Source organism: Marmota flaviventris, chromosome 1 (genome assembly GCF_047511675.1).
Source record: "Marmota flaviventris isolate mMarFla1 chromosome 1, mMarFla1.hap1, whole genome shotgun sequence".
Lineage (NCBI taxonomy): Eukaryota > Metazoa > Chordata > Mammalia > Rodentia > Sciuridae > Marmota > Marmota flaviventris.
This window is the reverse complement of record NC_092498.1, coordinates 19,385,124-19,400,276: the sequence shown is the minus strand read 5'-3', so window position 1 is coordinate 19,400,276 and position 15,153 is coordinate 19,385,124. Positions and strand designations below refer to the sequence as shown.

Sequence of the window (15,153 nt, the reverse complement as noted above, 5' to 3'; positions counted from 1 at the left end):
GAGAGCTGTTTACTTCGGGACAACTGCGAATGGCAACAGGACCTCAGCTCAGGGCTGCATCTGTCTGCCATTTCTCTACGTCTGACCTCCTTTCTGGAACCTGACATTAGAAAGCCAGCAGGAGGGAGAATCCAACCAACGGAACCTGATTTCCTGTTCCATCTTTTCATGAGTGTTCCTGGGGGCGCTGCACCTTCTGGTTGTAAGTACCTCCTCACAAGCACCACAGCTGGCCCAGATGCCCACCACCTCCCAAGACAGTACTTCTTCTCAGATATTTCACATTCTAGAAAGTGCCTCGGGAAAGCATTGGCTGCTAGGTGTCTGTGTCCTTCCTTCCTCTCTCCTTGGTACATCTACCCCTTTATTCTCTGATCTCCTTCCATCTACTCTCTTCAGCATTACCTGTGTATCACTGGCCACAAAAATGATGCCACTAAAGCTGGCAGAACCAGTTGGGCCTACACAGACTAACTGTGAGCAGCCAGGTCTGTACAAGTAACTGTGTGTGGCTTTTGAAACACATTGTTCATCAAAACAAGCAGCCAAAACCCATGCAGGTCACTGATCAGCAGCAGCTAAACTGTTGCTCAAAGGTGATTATGAAAACACCATGAGCCCTTCGAATACACACTGAAGATTAAAATTTCCAGAGAGATCTGTGCTCTTGACTTGGAGAATATAATAGGATCTAAGAGATTTTTAGACCCTACGTTATTAGAGTAGATTGCTTCTCATGCCCCAGTGGAAATTCATGGTAGAATTTTAGTTTTCTCGGGGCAGATGGTGAGACCTTTCATTTTTGTAAGTGGGCTATTTTGTTCATAACTCTTATTATACTGCTTCACCTGTAAATTCAAAGCATTCATTGAGTAAGGGAGAAAAGTGCATATTTCCTTTTTACCTCATGACATTAAAGTGCATTTTCAGTATCATCTTCCTATTATATACCCCTTTCAAAATCTTGTTTCTGAGATTTAGTGCGTGTGATTTTCTTCTTTCAATTTTAAACATGTTTTCTTTTATGAACTTTCTTTCCATCTTGGCTCTCACCTTATCTAATTACTGGAAGTTATGATTATTTTATAAATTTTATTTTTTCTGAAAAATAGCTCATAATTCTGGTATTTTATTTTAATGCAAAAAGAAAGGAACAATTGCCAATAATTCAACTACCCAGAAAAACAGCTAATATTAATTAACTAATAATTAATTAGTTAAATAATTCCTTAGTCTGTTTCTCTTGTACATCTTTATATAGAGGCATTCATACTAGTGGGATTTTATATAGGCTTTTCTTAAAAGTTGTGTAGTGTTTCATCATTCTGATATTTCCTAATTTATTTCTAATACTGGCAATTCAAGTTGCTTCCCACTTTTTGCCAAAGTGACACTGTAATAAACATTCCTATCATTGATTGCATTTCTGTTTCCTGCCTTAGAATAAATTCATAAAAATGGAGTGACAAAGAGATTTGACTGTTTGGAGGTTTTTAAATGCATGTTGGCCAATTACCTCCCAGAGAAATTTTCCAAATTTTTACACCTGCCATCATGTGTGAGAAAGCCAGTTTTACCACTCTTGGTATCAGCAAGTATTTCTCTTTTATTTTAATGTTTATTTTTTTAGTGGTAGTTGGACATAATACCCTTATTTATTTTTATGTGGTGCTGAGGATCGAACCCAGGAACTCGTGTGTGCAAGGCCAGTGTTCTATCACTGAGCCACAACCCCAGCCCCTCAGCAAGTGTTTTTATCTACAGTTTTGATAGGGAAACACATAGGTTATGTTACTTGGCATAACCTTTGATGACATTAGGATAGAGATTGTTTTTTCATGTTAGTTAATTACTTTTCATCCTTTCTTTTGTGAATTATCTCTTAATATTCCCTTGTCCATTTTTATGGAGTTTAATATTTTCCTTAACTATTCACATGAACATTTTAGGCATTAGGCATATTCATCATTTAATATTTGTTCTACATATTTTCCAAGCTCATTGACTTTGTGTGTGTATGTGTGTGTGTGTGTGTGTTTTAGTGTTGTATGCTTTTGTATATAGAAATCTATATTTTTTTAAGTAGCTAAATCTGTACAATTTTTATAGCTTTGATTTGCTTTTAAGTTCAGAATGTCCTTTCTCATTCATAAATCAGATTTTTATACTTTTTTCTGTTTGTTTTTGAATCTATGTGCAATTTATTTGGTTTGTGGAATGCAAAGAGGACCTAAAATAGTTTGGGTTTTCTTTTTTTCTCTCTTTTCCAGCTAGCTTGTCAACTGCTCCAGTTACTTAATAATAAACCCTTTATAGGCTCAAACCAAATGTCTCCTCTACAGAGCGGTCTTCCCTGACTCTCAGATCTAGAATCAGCACTTTTTCCTGCCACTTTCTCCCCCTGACTTCCCCCTGTTTCTTTTCCAAAGCTTTTCAAACATGTAATTATCTTTCTTAATTATGTTTGGTGTCTGTCTTCCCAAGTAGAGTGCAAGCTAATAGGGAGATATCTAGTTGTTCCCTAGCACCTCTGATTCTCCAGGGTCCTCACTCCAGAATCACCCAAAATGCATCATGAGTAGTGTCCTAAGACAAAACCATGGCCAGGGGGTGGGGAGATTTCTTCAGAACTGCAGGAGAGAGTGCTGGGGCCAGAGAACCCACGCTAGCCTCTAGTGCTATTTTGGGCCCTGTGAATCTCAGCCTCCCATAAACTGGATGGGGGGAGATCTGCCCCAAAAAAAACCAAAGGAGGATGGGTTTCCCAATTTATAGTCATTTGTTCATTTTTAAGGATTTTTTTTCCCTACCTCTAAATATTTTGTAACCTTTATTCCCAGCTGGGTCATCTGCTAGTAAAAGCTAATCAGCAACAAAACAATCAAACAAATAGCAAGTTAATATTAATGGACTCATTTAAACAGTTATTCCAATGGCTTATCGTGTCATGCCTGGCCTCATGCCTCTGAGTTTAAATTGCCATTTCATGGTGTGTCCCCATTTCTTCTGGGAAAGCTGTTTTTATTTACATATAAGAATTAAGCAAATCTGAACATTGCAGTGTTCCATGACAAGCTCAGTGGTGCAGACGACCATCCACAGAGAACACTGTGAACCCCAGGAGCTGCCACTGGCCAAACACATCCAAGAGACACCCAGTTGTGAAAAACTAGAGCTTAGACGCTTATTTCTGCCAAAGGAAATATGACACGTTTCCCTTTCTTCTTCCCTTTTTATTTTTATGAGAACCCCACCCAAACCAGGAACATGCTAATCTTGAATGTGTTCAGCCAGCAAGTTTTTAGCCAGGGCTGGTGGCCTCCTGTGATGAACACACACCCTTGCCCTGCACCCTGTCAGGTTTGGTGGTTCTGGCTTTCTTCTGCTTGGATTTTCTTTCCTGGACTTCTCACTCCATTCATGCCATGCACTGACCTGCCATCTCTACATTACTCCCGCTTCCATTCCCTTTTGCCCCCTGGAATCATTTCTTCATCGCCATCACAGCAGACACGTGGTACTTAGCACGTGCTGGGCACTGATCCATTTATGCTGCTGTGAACTCATTTCAGCCTCACAACAGCCCCATGGGGAATGTGACGGCCAATGCATGACAGAGCAGCATGTGATGGAACTTGCCCAAGGCCACATGACTAGTGAGGAACAGGACAAAGACAACCCAGGTGGTGGTGGTCACCACTGCCTGTTGCTACCCAGGCCTCATTCTAGAGTCATCACCTACACATATCCAAGAGGACAGCTTCCTGGAGTTGAGCTCTGTAAAGTAACTCCAGTGCTCTGTCCCCCTAGGATCTCACCCAGGCTGTGTGGTCCTGGGCTCAACCTCTCTGAGCTTCAGTTTCCTCTCTTAATAAGAATAATTTGAGCAACACTTACTAGGTCATGTTCCAAGTGTTGTGCATGAATCACCTCATTTAATTTCCATAACATCTATAAAATAAATTCTGTAATTATACCAATTTTACAGATCAGAAAACTAGGCACAGAGATGGCATGTAACTGAGATCACAACAGCTGGTAAATGGAAGAGCTGGGATTTGAACCCAGAAAACAAAACTTCAAAGCATGTGTTGTGAACCATTATTCCACACTGTCTCCCCTATATCAAGTGAGAACAAGAAGAATAGCAGCTACATTTGGTTGCTCTGAAGATTAAATAGATAATGCTGGTGAAGGGCCAGGCCTTAAATAGGCAGATGCTCAGGAAGAAGCAGGCTCTTATTCTTATAGTGAAGACAACTAGGCAGCCTGATAGGCTCTAATATTCATCAACGGTATGAGCATGGGCTGGTTACTGACCCTCACTAGGCCTACTTACTCCTCAAGAAAATGGAGACGAAAACAGGCAATCTACCTTCCAACCTTGTTGCAAGAAATTAAGAATACCTGCTAAGTGCTTGGTGCAGAGCCCGGCACATAATAAATGCTCAAGAAATGTTGAGGTCTGTTTTAACAAGAAAAAACAAAATTGGATTCCTTCTCATTTCCTTCCCACTGGCTGAAGAGACTCTCAAAGCAAGCTCTCTCCTCTGCTTCCCTGTGGCTTCTGAAATTGTTCACAAAATGAAAAGCCAAAAGGGGAATTTATAACTGACAAGACCCTAAGGACTCCCCTGTTGTTTTTTCTTTTGAGCCTCCTTGCTTTCAAGCAACAAAATACAAATTCCAGGTTGGACTCCGAGGCCTTGGTAGCAACTCCCTGGGTGGTGCCAGGGCAGGGGAAGAGGCTGCTGCTCCCACCTCAGCCATCACCATATCTAGTGTCAAATGGTCCCAGAGTACCCAACTCCTGAAGCCGCAGGCTTGGATGAAGTACCTGAGGGAGAGAGGACCTTGTAGAAAATTTACATTTAGCAAGGCACAGTGGCATATGCCTGTAATCCCAGTGGCTTGGGAGGCTGAGGCAGGAGGATCATGAGTTCAAAGCCAGCTTGAGCAATTTAGTGAGGCCCTAACACAACTTAGAGAGACTGTGTCTCTAAATTATATATATAAAAGGGTTGGGGATGTGGCTCGGTGGTTAAGCTCAATTGGGCTCAATCCCAGGCACAAAAAAGAAAACTTGCATTTAGAAACTGAGAAAGAAAAAAATAAAAAATAACCCAGAGGCAAAGAATCAGGACAGAGAAGTACATACAGAGGCCCTGGCGCAGCAAAAGAATTGTACTTTACTATGACAATTATGGTGGCAAAATGTTAATAGCCTTTACATAGAAAGGGCTCAGACTGACAAATGAAAACTAAAACTGGAAATAATTTTTTTTCTTTTTTTTTTTAGTGGTGCTCTGGATCAAATCCAGGGCCACACATACTCAAAATGATTTTTTAAAGCAAAAGAACTAATAGCACTTCACAAAAGAAGAAATATAGATGATCATTTCTTGAAAATATTGAACTTTACTAATTCTGAAAGAAAATAATAACAATGAATCATCATCTGTCGCTATCTAAGACTAAAGATATGCAAATCTAGGGAGCAAGCATTCTTGGGCACAGTAGTTGCAGTTCTCAGGAGGCTGAGGCAGGAGGATGATTTGAGCCCAAGAGTTCAAAGCCAGCCTGGGGCAACACAGTGACACCCTGTCTAGGGGGCAGGGATGTGGACCTGGACTGGACAGGACGGAACTGGGAGAAAAAAGCATTCTCTTACACCACTGATAGAAGGATAAACTGATTCACATACATACTCACTATAACTTTATTTATAATATATAAAATAATGTTACAAAATACGATTTAGAAACACTTTAAGCTCTGAAATGGCTATATGAAGCCCTTAAAGGTATCACATAGGAAACGTTTCTAGTGATATAGGGAAACGTTTATTCTACAATGATGTTCACAAAGTGGAACGTGAACATATATTTATGTGATCCTAGCGTATAAAACAACATTACAGAGCGCTAAGAGTGAGTATTTCTATGACCTGGAGTCATAGAAATTGATTTTTCGTCTTTTCTCTACACTTTCATTTATTTTATAGTTTTCTGCAATTGGCACCCACTACTTTCTTATAAACAGGAAAAAGCTTATCTAAAAATGGCCACAGTGACTCAGCAGTCTACCCTTTTGCCCTTTGAAGGAAGCACTGGCTGGTCATTAAAAAGCTCATTGTCGTGAGAACATGATTACCAGGATTGTTATAAAACGAAAAGAACAGGGCAGACTTTGGGGCTGGCAGAACAGTGTCACGGGTTTCCAACCACATATCCAGACGCTGTCATGTGAAACGTTTAGGAAAAGCCAGGACTAGACTCCAACCTCTCTGTCCCAGCTTCCAAAAGTCTGTACGTGTTTCCAACAGGAAGCACAATCGGACATCTTGGCACTGTGCTGGGAATGTGCGGAACATGAAGATGGCCCCTCACTCAAGAAGCTCCACTGTGTGGTTACGATGTGGACATAACACATGTAAGTGAAATAACCCAAAGACACCAAGCACATTTTCATTCATTAATTAAAAAAAAAAGAAATTCTCTGTATGCTGACATCAGTCCAGGAAAGCTCAGGAATCACTGAAGGTTTTAATCAGGTAGAAAGTCAGGTGGGATGTTGGGGGTTGGAGAGCGGCTGAGCATGGGCTAAGAAGGGACACAGCCTGAGCAGATGCTGGACCATGCAAAGCTAGAGTGGAGGAAAAAGGAGCTGGGCCTCAGTGGAACACTGAAAGTTCAAGTCCTAAGTGGAGGCAGATGGTGGAGAGCCTCAAGCACTGGACACGGGAGGTGGGCCTGACTGTATATATGAAGAGTTGAGGAGGAGAAGGAAACCATCTCCTCCACAGGCCTGGGCCTGCACTTCTGGGCTCCAGTTTTGTTTTGTTTCACTCTCCATCAAAAACCTCTAAGTGTCAGTTGGAAAAAAAAAAAAAAATGAGGAAGTTAAAAACAAAGGCTCCAGGCTCTGTCTTCAAGTCAAAAATGTTTAATAGTAATGATTTTTGGAAGCCAGTTGAATCAGGATTCAAACAGGAGAAATGGGAGGGAGCATTCAAACACAGTATCCTCTCTCCCATCCTGCTTCATTCCAGGGCAGTGCAGGCAATTTTCTGTAGCATGGTAGTGTAAATCAAGGTCCCCACCCTCGAAATCCATCCCACTTCCCAAAATACCAAATCCCATTAGAAACATAGGCTTTTACTAAAGTTGTCAAATATTCAAAACCATGCAAAATACATTGGGAATTTTCTCAAACCATGGGCTAGACTGGTTAAACTTTTCATCATACCATCAGAGAAGAGTTGGATTCAGTCACCTTTTAGAGTATTGATGAACAAGCAGCAATGCTCCAAGAATCTCCAAAGACATTCAAAGGGGGCCTTCTGCCCCTTGAGTTTCCAGAGACTTTAAACAATAAGGTGCTGCAGAGGGGCAGCTGCTGAGGCTTGAGCTGAGATGGTCCCTCACACTTTGTTTCTGAGTGTCACTGCCATCTCTGTCTGGAGGGAAGAAAAGCACAAGCAGGAGCAGAGCAGGCTACTCAGTATTGCCAGGGGCCTAGTGGAGGCAGCACAGATTCAGGAGATCAATGTCCTAACAAGGGCTTGCTCAGCACCAGGTCTCTGTCAAAGGATCTCTGATGAATCCCTGTTCTCATTTCTGGCCTTCATTTGGGTCCTTTGAATGGAGCTGCCTTCTCTCCAAGCCTGACCCATGCTCTTTGTTCCACTTGGTCCCTTTCTGTTTTTGCAGAACAAATGCGGCATATAGAATCAGACAGCTGTGGGAAAGGAGGGCTGCTCCCCATGCGGTCCCCTGAGGAGCTGAGCCCCAGGGTCTCTGGGTTCCTCCCCAGGTCACCAATGGCTGCCACACACTTCACAGCTGGATCCCACCTGGCACTGCTGGCCAAGGCTCACAGGGCACCACTTGGTACTCTGGCTCCAGTGCGTGCATCTCAAAGTTTGCAGCTAGGCGTCCCTCATAACCCCTGATGTAAATGGCTGGTTTATTCACATGGAAAATGCACACAGATGAAGCCCCAGTGTGCAGACTACTGTTTTACAGGACATTTTGAAAACACTCTTCTGAGTAAAAAAAGTAGTAAATTTTTAAAAATAATGAGGAGTGTAATGAAATGGGCATTTACATACATCTAGAAGGACCACAATTAGCAAGTTTTCTATAGGTCAGTTTGGCAAGATGTCCTAGGATCGCTATGATAAGCTATCTTGACCCTGTGACGGCTCTTCTAGATATCTAATCCAGGGAAAAGTCAAATTCCAAGCAAGATTCCTATAAGCTTCTTCACTATCACAAAGGTGAAAAATGGAAACGACTTGTCAATTGCTAGTGTAAAGGATAAATCTACGACATGGACTATTCAGTGAAAAGAGTGTCATGTGCAACACAATGGTTATTGTAAAATACATCAGCATATGGGAAATGTTAGTGAAATATTAACAGTGGTTCTATGTATATGGTGGGATAAAAGGGCTTTTTTAAAAATATTTTCTAAATTTCCTAGAACTAGTATATATTACTGTTGTTTTCAGGAAATTAAAAAAAAAAAACTATAGATGTTTTAAAAGTAATGAGTGCTGGAATGGGATTTCATCACCAGGTGACATCATGTATGTCCCAATAATGAGTTCCCAAAGCAGGGCAGATGACATTACAGAGAGAGTCTGACAGTGATCCTCAGCCCAGGCTCATATCCTAGGAATCTGCAGAGCTTTGAAGACACACCAGTGCCCACCTCAAACCCAGAAGTCTAGATTCAATTTAGGTGTGGCTTTTATAGCTCTCCAGGTGGGTGTTTCTGTAGCTGTGGTGAGATCCATGGCTCCACGGGTCTTCCATACCTTCCTTCACCTTCAGGACCCTGCTGACAGTGAGCCTTGTCCTCCACCTTGTCAATACCCACCCTCTATAAGGATGTGAGAAATTCCCCCAAGAATGCTTCCTATGGCTTCTGGCATTTAGGCTGAGCAAATCCTTTAACCCAAAAGCACTTCAGTGGGGACTCTTCAGGCCTTCACAGCTGCCTAGGAGAGACTCTTCCTCCTGACCTCAAATCCAAGGGGCAGCTGATGTCTTGTGAGTGGGTCCTGGCTGTAGGTTACCTGGGACTTCCTGTCCTGGTAGGGTGGGTTAGAATAAGTTTGCCAGGGGGAGGTCAGGACCTTGAGAAGATGCAGGGCATGAGCAGAGAGGGAGAGCTGGACATTCACTGGTGTGACTTTCCCTCAGGTCCCCTGAAAAGGGCAGGAGAGATGGCCATCCCCAGGCCACTGTGGGGCAACCATCTATCCTTCGTGGGCATCATGATCCTGACAGCTGTGGTCATCTCCCTGCTGTTCTACGCTCTCCTCTGGAAGGCTGGCAACCTCGCTGACCTGCCCGACCTGAGAATTGGCTTCTACAACTTCTGCCTATGGAACGAGGACACTGGCTCTCTCCAGTGTCACCACTTCCCTGAGCTAGAGGCCTGGGGTGTGTCTCAGATTGGCCTGGCGCTGGCCAGGCTTGGCGTATACGGTGCCCTGGTCCTCACACTCTTTGTCCCCCTGCCTCTCCTCCTCGCCTGGTGCAATGGTGACAAGGGAGAGTGGCAGCTGGCAGTGGGCTTCTTGGCAATGTCCTCTGTGCTGCTAGCCGGAGGCTTGGGCCTCTTCCTCTCCTATGTGTGGAAGTGGGTCAGCCTTTCTGTCCTGGGGCCTGGCTTCCTGGCACTGGGCCTGGCCCAGGTTTTACTCATCCTGTTACTTATGGCCACGGTTGTGTTCCCTCCAAGGGCCAAGAAGGACAAGTGCCAGCTGTTAGACCTATCTAAAGGCTTAAGTGATTGTGAGGGTTAGTTCTAACTACAGAGAAGGTGCCAGAGAACCCAGGGGTTGGCACATCTTCTCAGCCATTTTGTTTCATAGCTAATGCCGTTCTCAAACCCCAGCAGATAGAACTCTGCAAAGCAGGTGGGTCCCCAGTGTCAAGGAGACCAAGGTAGTAAGGGTGGCCAGGCCAGCTGCGGCTTCTTAGTGTAGGATTGCCTGTACTTCAGGACTTCTGCGGACACCCTAAAAGCACATGGCTCACTGCCACATGATTTCCTGCTTTATTTAACCCATCTGGGCAATTCTTCCTCTAGCTTTAGGAGGTAAAGATTCCTGTTATGGGGTCAGATTTGCAGGCTGATTTATAAGAGAGCCAAACTGGAATCAGTGAAGGTTTATGGGAACAAACAGGACCACTATGAAAGGGCACCTAGTAGCAAGCCTTCGCTCAATGAGGAGTGGCTTGCTGCAATAAGCCCCTCACCAGGACTCCACTCCCATGGCCCAGGAACGGCTGAGGGATCCAACAGACAGAACACACATGGCACAAAGAAAACTAGGTTTGGAAGGTCCCTCCACAAAGGACGAAGCAGGAATCAGCTGGCAAGCATTCCTATCATTGTGACCCTGGAGGGAGGGGCAGGATGCTCCTGATCCTTGGGCAGGAGAAGGTGGACTGGACCAAATGGATCCACACACAGGTGCTACATCCCCTCACTTCTCCACCCATAACTGGAAAGGACAGAAGCACAACAACTTGTGCACTGGAGAACTCTGTATTTTTTGTCACCTGTATGGCAACAGTTTACTCCTTCTGTGCCTTTCCAAAGCCACACTGAATACAGAGGCAGAAACATGGACTCTGGTGTCATCTTTTATCCTTAGTGTATGGTCTCCCAACCCACTCGCACTTTAAACCTGCCCAGGAATCAGGGTAGAGGCTTCCAGGTGGAAGAGAGGCAGCAGCTCAAGGCGGCCTGTCTGGCTTACCAGTCTCTGGTTGGAAAGTCTCACCCTCCCAGGTGGAGCAGGAACTATGGGCAGCTCGTGTCTTCAAAGCTGGAGGGCGAGGGCCTCTGATGGGGAGGGATCATGCTACAAAAGCCTGGGAATCACAGTTATTCAGTAGCCATACTTTTCCTTGAAAATTATTGTCTCTTGGGTTCTTAAAAGTTGGACCCCATGACCTCATTTTCTCTAGAATAAGACAGACAATTGGGATTCTATCCCCCTGTGCCAGGCGGGATGCAGTGCGAGGAGAAACTAATGGGAATTTGGTTTGGGTCCTCACTGTCACACTGAAAATAGTAGCCCCCAGGAGGCCCAGGGCACCTGGAGCTTCTGATCTAGGATGAATCTGCCAGGCCCAGGGAGGTGCAAAGCTGGGCACACAGGCAGCCACATCTGCACCCTAGGGGTGGGGGTGAGGGGCAACAGCGGCAGCAGCACCCTCTTCCTGCTGCTCTCCGCAGAGAGTCCAGCGAGCTGTTTATCCTCAGCTGAAAAATATCTCCCTGACATATTTCAACACATCTTCCTCCTCCGCTTCCTTGGGGCTTCTGCTTGTAGAGCTGGAAGTCCCCTGCCCCTGGGAAGGGCGGAGGCCCCAGGCAGCCTTGTCTTTCCCACCGTCCTCTTCCTCGCTGCTGCTCCCAGGAGAACTTGTGTGAGGAGACACAGAGCAGATGGGGGAGAGCTCCAGCTTATCAGCATCCACCAGAGGTGACTGCTCCTGGGGCTTTTCCTGTTTACGGCACTGTGGAGCAGAAGAAATGGCAGGCTCAACGTCCATCAGTGAGGCAGGACATATCCAGAAGCAACTGCAAAGCCAGTGTGCGACCAGGCCAGGCCCCGCTCCCACCCCACTCCTCCCCAAACTCCTCAGGTTCTTAAGTAACCAGAACCCACTTGGGAGACAAGCCAGCAGGGGTGTGGGGAACAGCTGAGCAGAAAGAAGAAACCAATAGGAAAATGTGGCGGGAATGAAGGGTGAGAGCATGGAAGGGGCCCAGGCTATGTCACAGAACCAGTGAAACCCCCGAGTCCCAGCTTCTTCAGGGTAACAGTATCTGAATTAGTAGATAGGACACTGTGTAAAAAGGCACATGATAAACACAAGGTGATGTCCAACTGTAAGGTGGTCCAATGATTACTTCAGGAAGACAGTGACTTCCCCATGTTCTGCTAAGGAGAGGTGCCCACGTCCAGAAGGATCTTGGCCAACTGAAACCCTTTCTGAGAACACAGGCCAACATTCTGTGTCCTGCCACATACCAGCACAGAGTCACAGTGCAAGCTGTTCCTCACACACACCCAGCCCAGGTGTCTCACCCCACATCGGGGAGGCTGGGGGCAACATGGCTGAGGGACAAGGGAAGGAACAGACGGAAGAAGCCAGCTGACAGGAGCAGAATCCTGACAGTGACCAAGGGCTGTGGCTAGTTTCTGTCCATGGAGTCTCCGGTCACAAGAGTAAGAAGGGACACAGCTGACTGTACCTCAATCAGGATCCCCAGAGCCACATCCACCATTTCTGCTTCATTCATGCAGTACACAGTCTTCATGGCAGGAGTTCTGCAACACAGACATGAGTCACGAATGGGGAAGAGGGTCTCCAGGCTCACAGGGGCAAGGAAAGGACAGCAAGAGGGCTGCATCCCAGGCCTCCCCACCAGGGATGAGCACAACAGTGCCTCCGAGCTGAGGAACTTCCTTGAGGCAGGAATATGACTTCCTCCTCCCAGTAGCCCAGTGCTGACCTCAGGCCCTCCCACCCTCCACCAACTCCTGATAAGGAGCTGGGACTGGGGAGAAGGCTGGCTCCTGAGAGTCACACCTTGAAACACACACAGTGGATGTGAGCAGATGTGGGCCTTCGGGCCAAGACTTGACTGAAACAGACCCGAATGCATGAACACATTCAATCAAACACCCTGCTACAATCTCAAAGGGAGGCTGGCCAGAAACGGAAGAGCTAGGAAATAGAGTGCTGAGGGCCTGGGCCTAAGAGTGGCAGGGATGCCCCATCCTGCTTGATGCTGGCACCCTGAAGACCCCCCTTCCCCACATTACCGTCATTCAACTAACCCACGCATGGTTCCTGACTTCTTGCTATACATCTGCCTGTCCCCAGAGCTCTCTTCACAGGAAGAACAGGCACCGTTCAGGAAGCCCGGCGACTGGTCCACTGGACTTGTCCATGTGATGTTATAATTTTTGGTGTAAATGTAGAGAATAGTATTCTGACAACTGGCATTTTGGAGAGCTTGCTAGTATTCAAAAGCCACCTGTGTGTGTGCTGACGGTCAGGCTCCAGCAGTGGAAACCTCAACGGCACAGGGCCAGAGGTGGGCACCTGACTGCAAGCTCACCTTCCTTTCTAAGAGTTCCAAAGTGTGGGAAGAAAAACCCACCCATCTCACTCTCAGCCAATTACAGCAGGCCCAAGGCCACTGAGAGGCCCTCTTCCCTCCTGAGCTTCCCCCAGGAGCATCCTGACCAGAGGTTGGCTTACCCTGCTGCTACTGCTGGCCCTGTCACCACTCTCCTCTGCTTGGGAGTCTTCACTGGCACCACCCTACTTTCAGACACCTGGGCTGTCATCCAGCAGGGAAGGACCCTGGTTTTGTTCTTAGATTTTAAGGTTTCCATCACTGTAATTTCCCCCAATAAGGAGTCAGGATCTGAGTGACTTGCTTGACTCAGGACAGGACAGCAAATCTTACTCCTGTCACATCAGGAATTAGAGGCCTCATTTTTCCAAAAGGGCACCAATCTTTAATGCCTACAAAGAAGAACAAAGTCTGGTAAGTTCTAAGCTAAAACACTTCCAGTCAGCCTGGGGCAGGCCAGAGGTGAGCCAGAGGGTCACCAGAGCCCAGGAGATGGGGCATTCTCAGCATGTCCAGCAGGTGTGGCAATCAAGATGATGGGTTGGGGAGACAAGCCCAGTGACTTGCCCCAGTGCCCCACAAGCAGACACCCCCCACCCCAATCACCTCCCTTGTAGCCTCTGCATTAATGGAACCAGCACTCCCAGAGGAAGGAAGGAGAGGAGGCAAAGCCAGGTGATTTCTCCTCCTCCACACTGCAGGTGCTACTGTCCTCAGAGCATCCAGCCAATCCAACTCCCAAAACATCTCCAAAGATCTCTCTCAAATTTGCCCCAGGTCCCAGCTTCTCACTTCCTTTACAGTGAGAGGGCCTTAACAACCCCCAGGCAATTCTGATTCACAAAAAGGTTTCATTGGTCACCCTCCCTGCCTTAATCTGAAGCTTCTTCTGATTGGCCAAATTTTAACCTGCTAGAGGGGTCAGGAAGTTTTAACTGCTTGGCTCCCCGGATTTGCAGAAATCAAATCTCCCTGGCCCCCACCAAGCCTCTGATATAACTTGGCTTCCCTTTCCCTACCCCGAGTTGATTCCACCTGGGCCCCTCCATCCTTAAACATCATCAGTCCCCACCTAGAAAAATCTGTGACTCACAGACCAGGACATAACTTTCCACTTAGGAATCAACCTAAGTGTTCCTAAGAACATCTTAGGGGGCCGAAGTTTGCCTAGAAAGGGGTAGTCAGCGAAGAATAAAACCCCTCTCTGAATCATAACTTGAAAATTTATTGCTCATCCAAAATGGCCGTTTACAACTTAAGAAAAAAACAGCAGGCCAGCATCTTAATCTACAGCCCAGGGGACAGACCTTGGCCAATGTACTTTAATTTCTGTTTAAATTATTGGACGTTGATAGTCATTCCTACCGTCTACTGAGCACCCAGTGCTGCTTAGTAGAAATTTATTAGATCGGGAGATGCATATCATTCATTCCACTTTACAAACAAGGTACTGAAACCTAGTTATCTTGCACAGGTCTCAAAAAGTTCAGCCATCCAGGATCTCAGCCTGGACCTGTAGACTGCCAATCCTGTGCCCACCCTGCTTCAGGTTGGCAACGTCCCCTGAAAGCACGTTTGGTGCAGCTCAGTGCTCACTGGTGTTAGACCTGGTAGACTTCAGAAAATCTCAGCCAAAGCCCCTCACTCCTTGGGTGAAAACGAGACCCCGCAGGAACAGGATCTGACAGCATTTCTCATCCGTAACCTGCAGCTCGCTCTTGGGGACCTTCCCCTGACTTTGCCCCTACTGTACAGTGCCGACCCACAGGAAAGAACACGCAGGAACTCCTTGCACCTCGCGGACCGCGGCTGCCCAGTCACGAGAGCTGGCGCGCGGCCCCTTCCGTTCCGTAGACGGCGCCTGCACTGGAGGAGCGCGCCGCATCCCCTGCCCTTGCTGTGCTGCCAGGTCTTGGGCCTCCTTCTAGGGGTCGGGAGCGAGTCCCGGAGGCGGATTCCGGACGGTTG

The 15,153-nt window shown here is 46.4% G+C and overlaps 2 protein-coding genes across 5 annotated transcripts; one reads left to right on the top strand and one right to left on the bottom strand.

Moving 5' to 3' along the window:
• Positions 1-9: 9 nt before the first annotated feature.
• On the top strand, positions 10-10,653 carry Tmem140 (transmembrane protein 140). Its single transcript, XM_027950121.3, has 3 exons — positions 10-202; positions 6,326-6,432; positions 9,213-10,653. The coding sequence occupies exons 2-3, from the start codon at positions 6,372-6,374 to the stop codon at positions 9,818-9,820; spliced, it is 669 nt and encodes a 222-aa protein (XP_027805922.2). The 5' UTR covers positions 10-202; positions 6,326-6,371; the 3' UTR covers positions 9,821-10,653.
• Positions 6,930-15,153, bottom strand: Cyren (cell cycle regulator of NHEJ). 4 transcript variants are annotated; one of them, XM_027950119.3, is made up of 4 exons: positions 14,952-15,153; positions 13,308-13,577; positions 12,292-12,367; positions 6,930-11,549 (listed from the first exon to the last, which is right to left on the bottom strand). In XM_027950119.3, the coding sequence occupies exons 2-4, from the start codon at positions 13,442-13,444 to the stop codon at positions 11,289-11,291; spliced, it is 474 nt and encodes a 157-aa protein (XP_027805920.1). In that variant the 5' UTR covers positions 13,445-13,577; positions 14,952-15,153; the 3' UTR covers positions 6,930-11,288. The 4 variants fall into 4 exon arrangements, with proteins under 4 accessions (XP_027805920.1, XP_027805919.1, XP_071467950.1 ...); XM_027950118.3 differs by having other exon boundaries at positions 14,981-15,153; XM_071611849.1 differs by lacking the exons at positions 13,308-13,577; positions 14,952-15,153 and adding an exon at positions 12,881-13,284.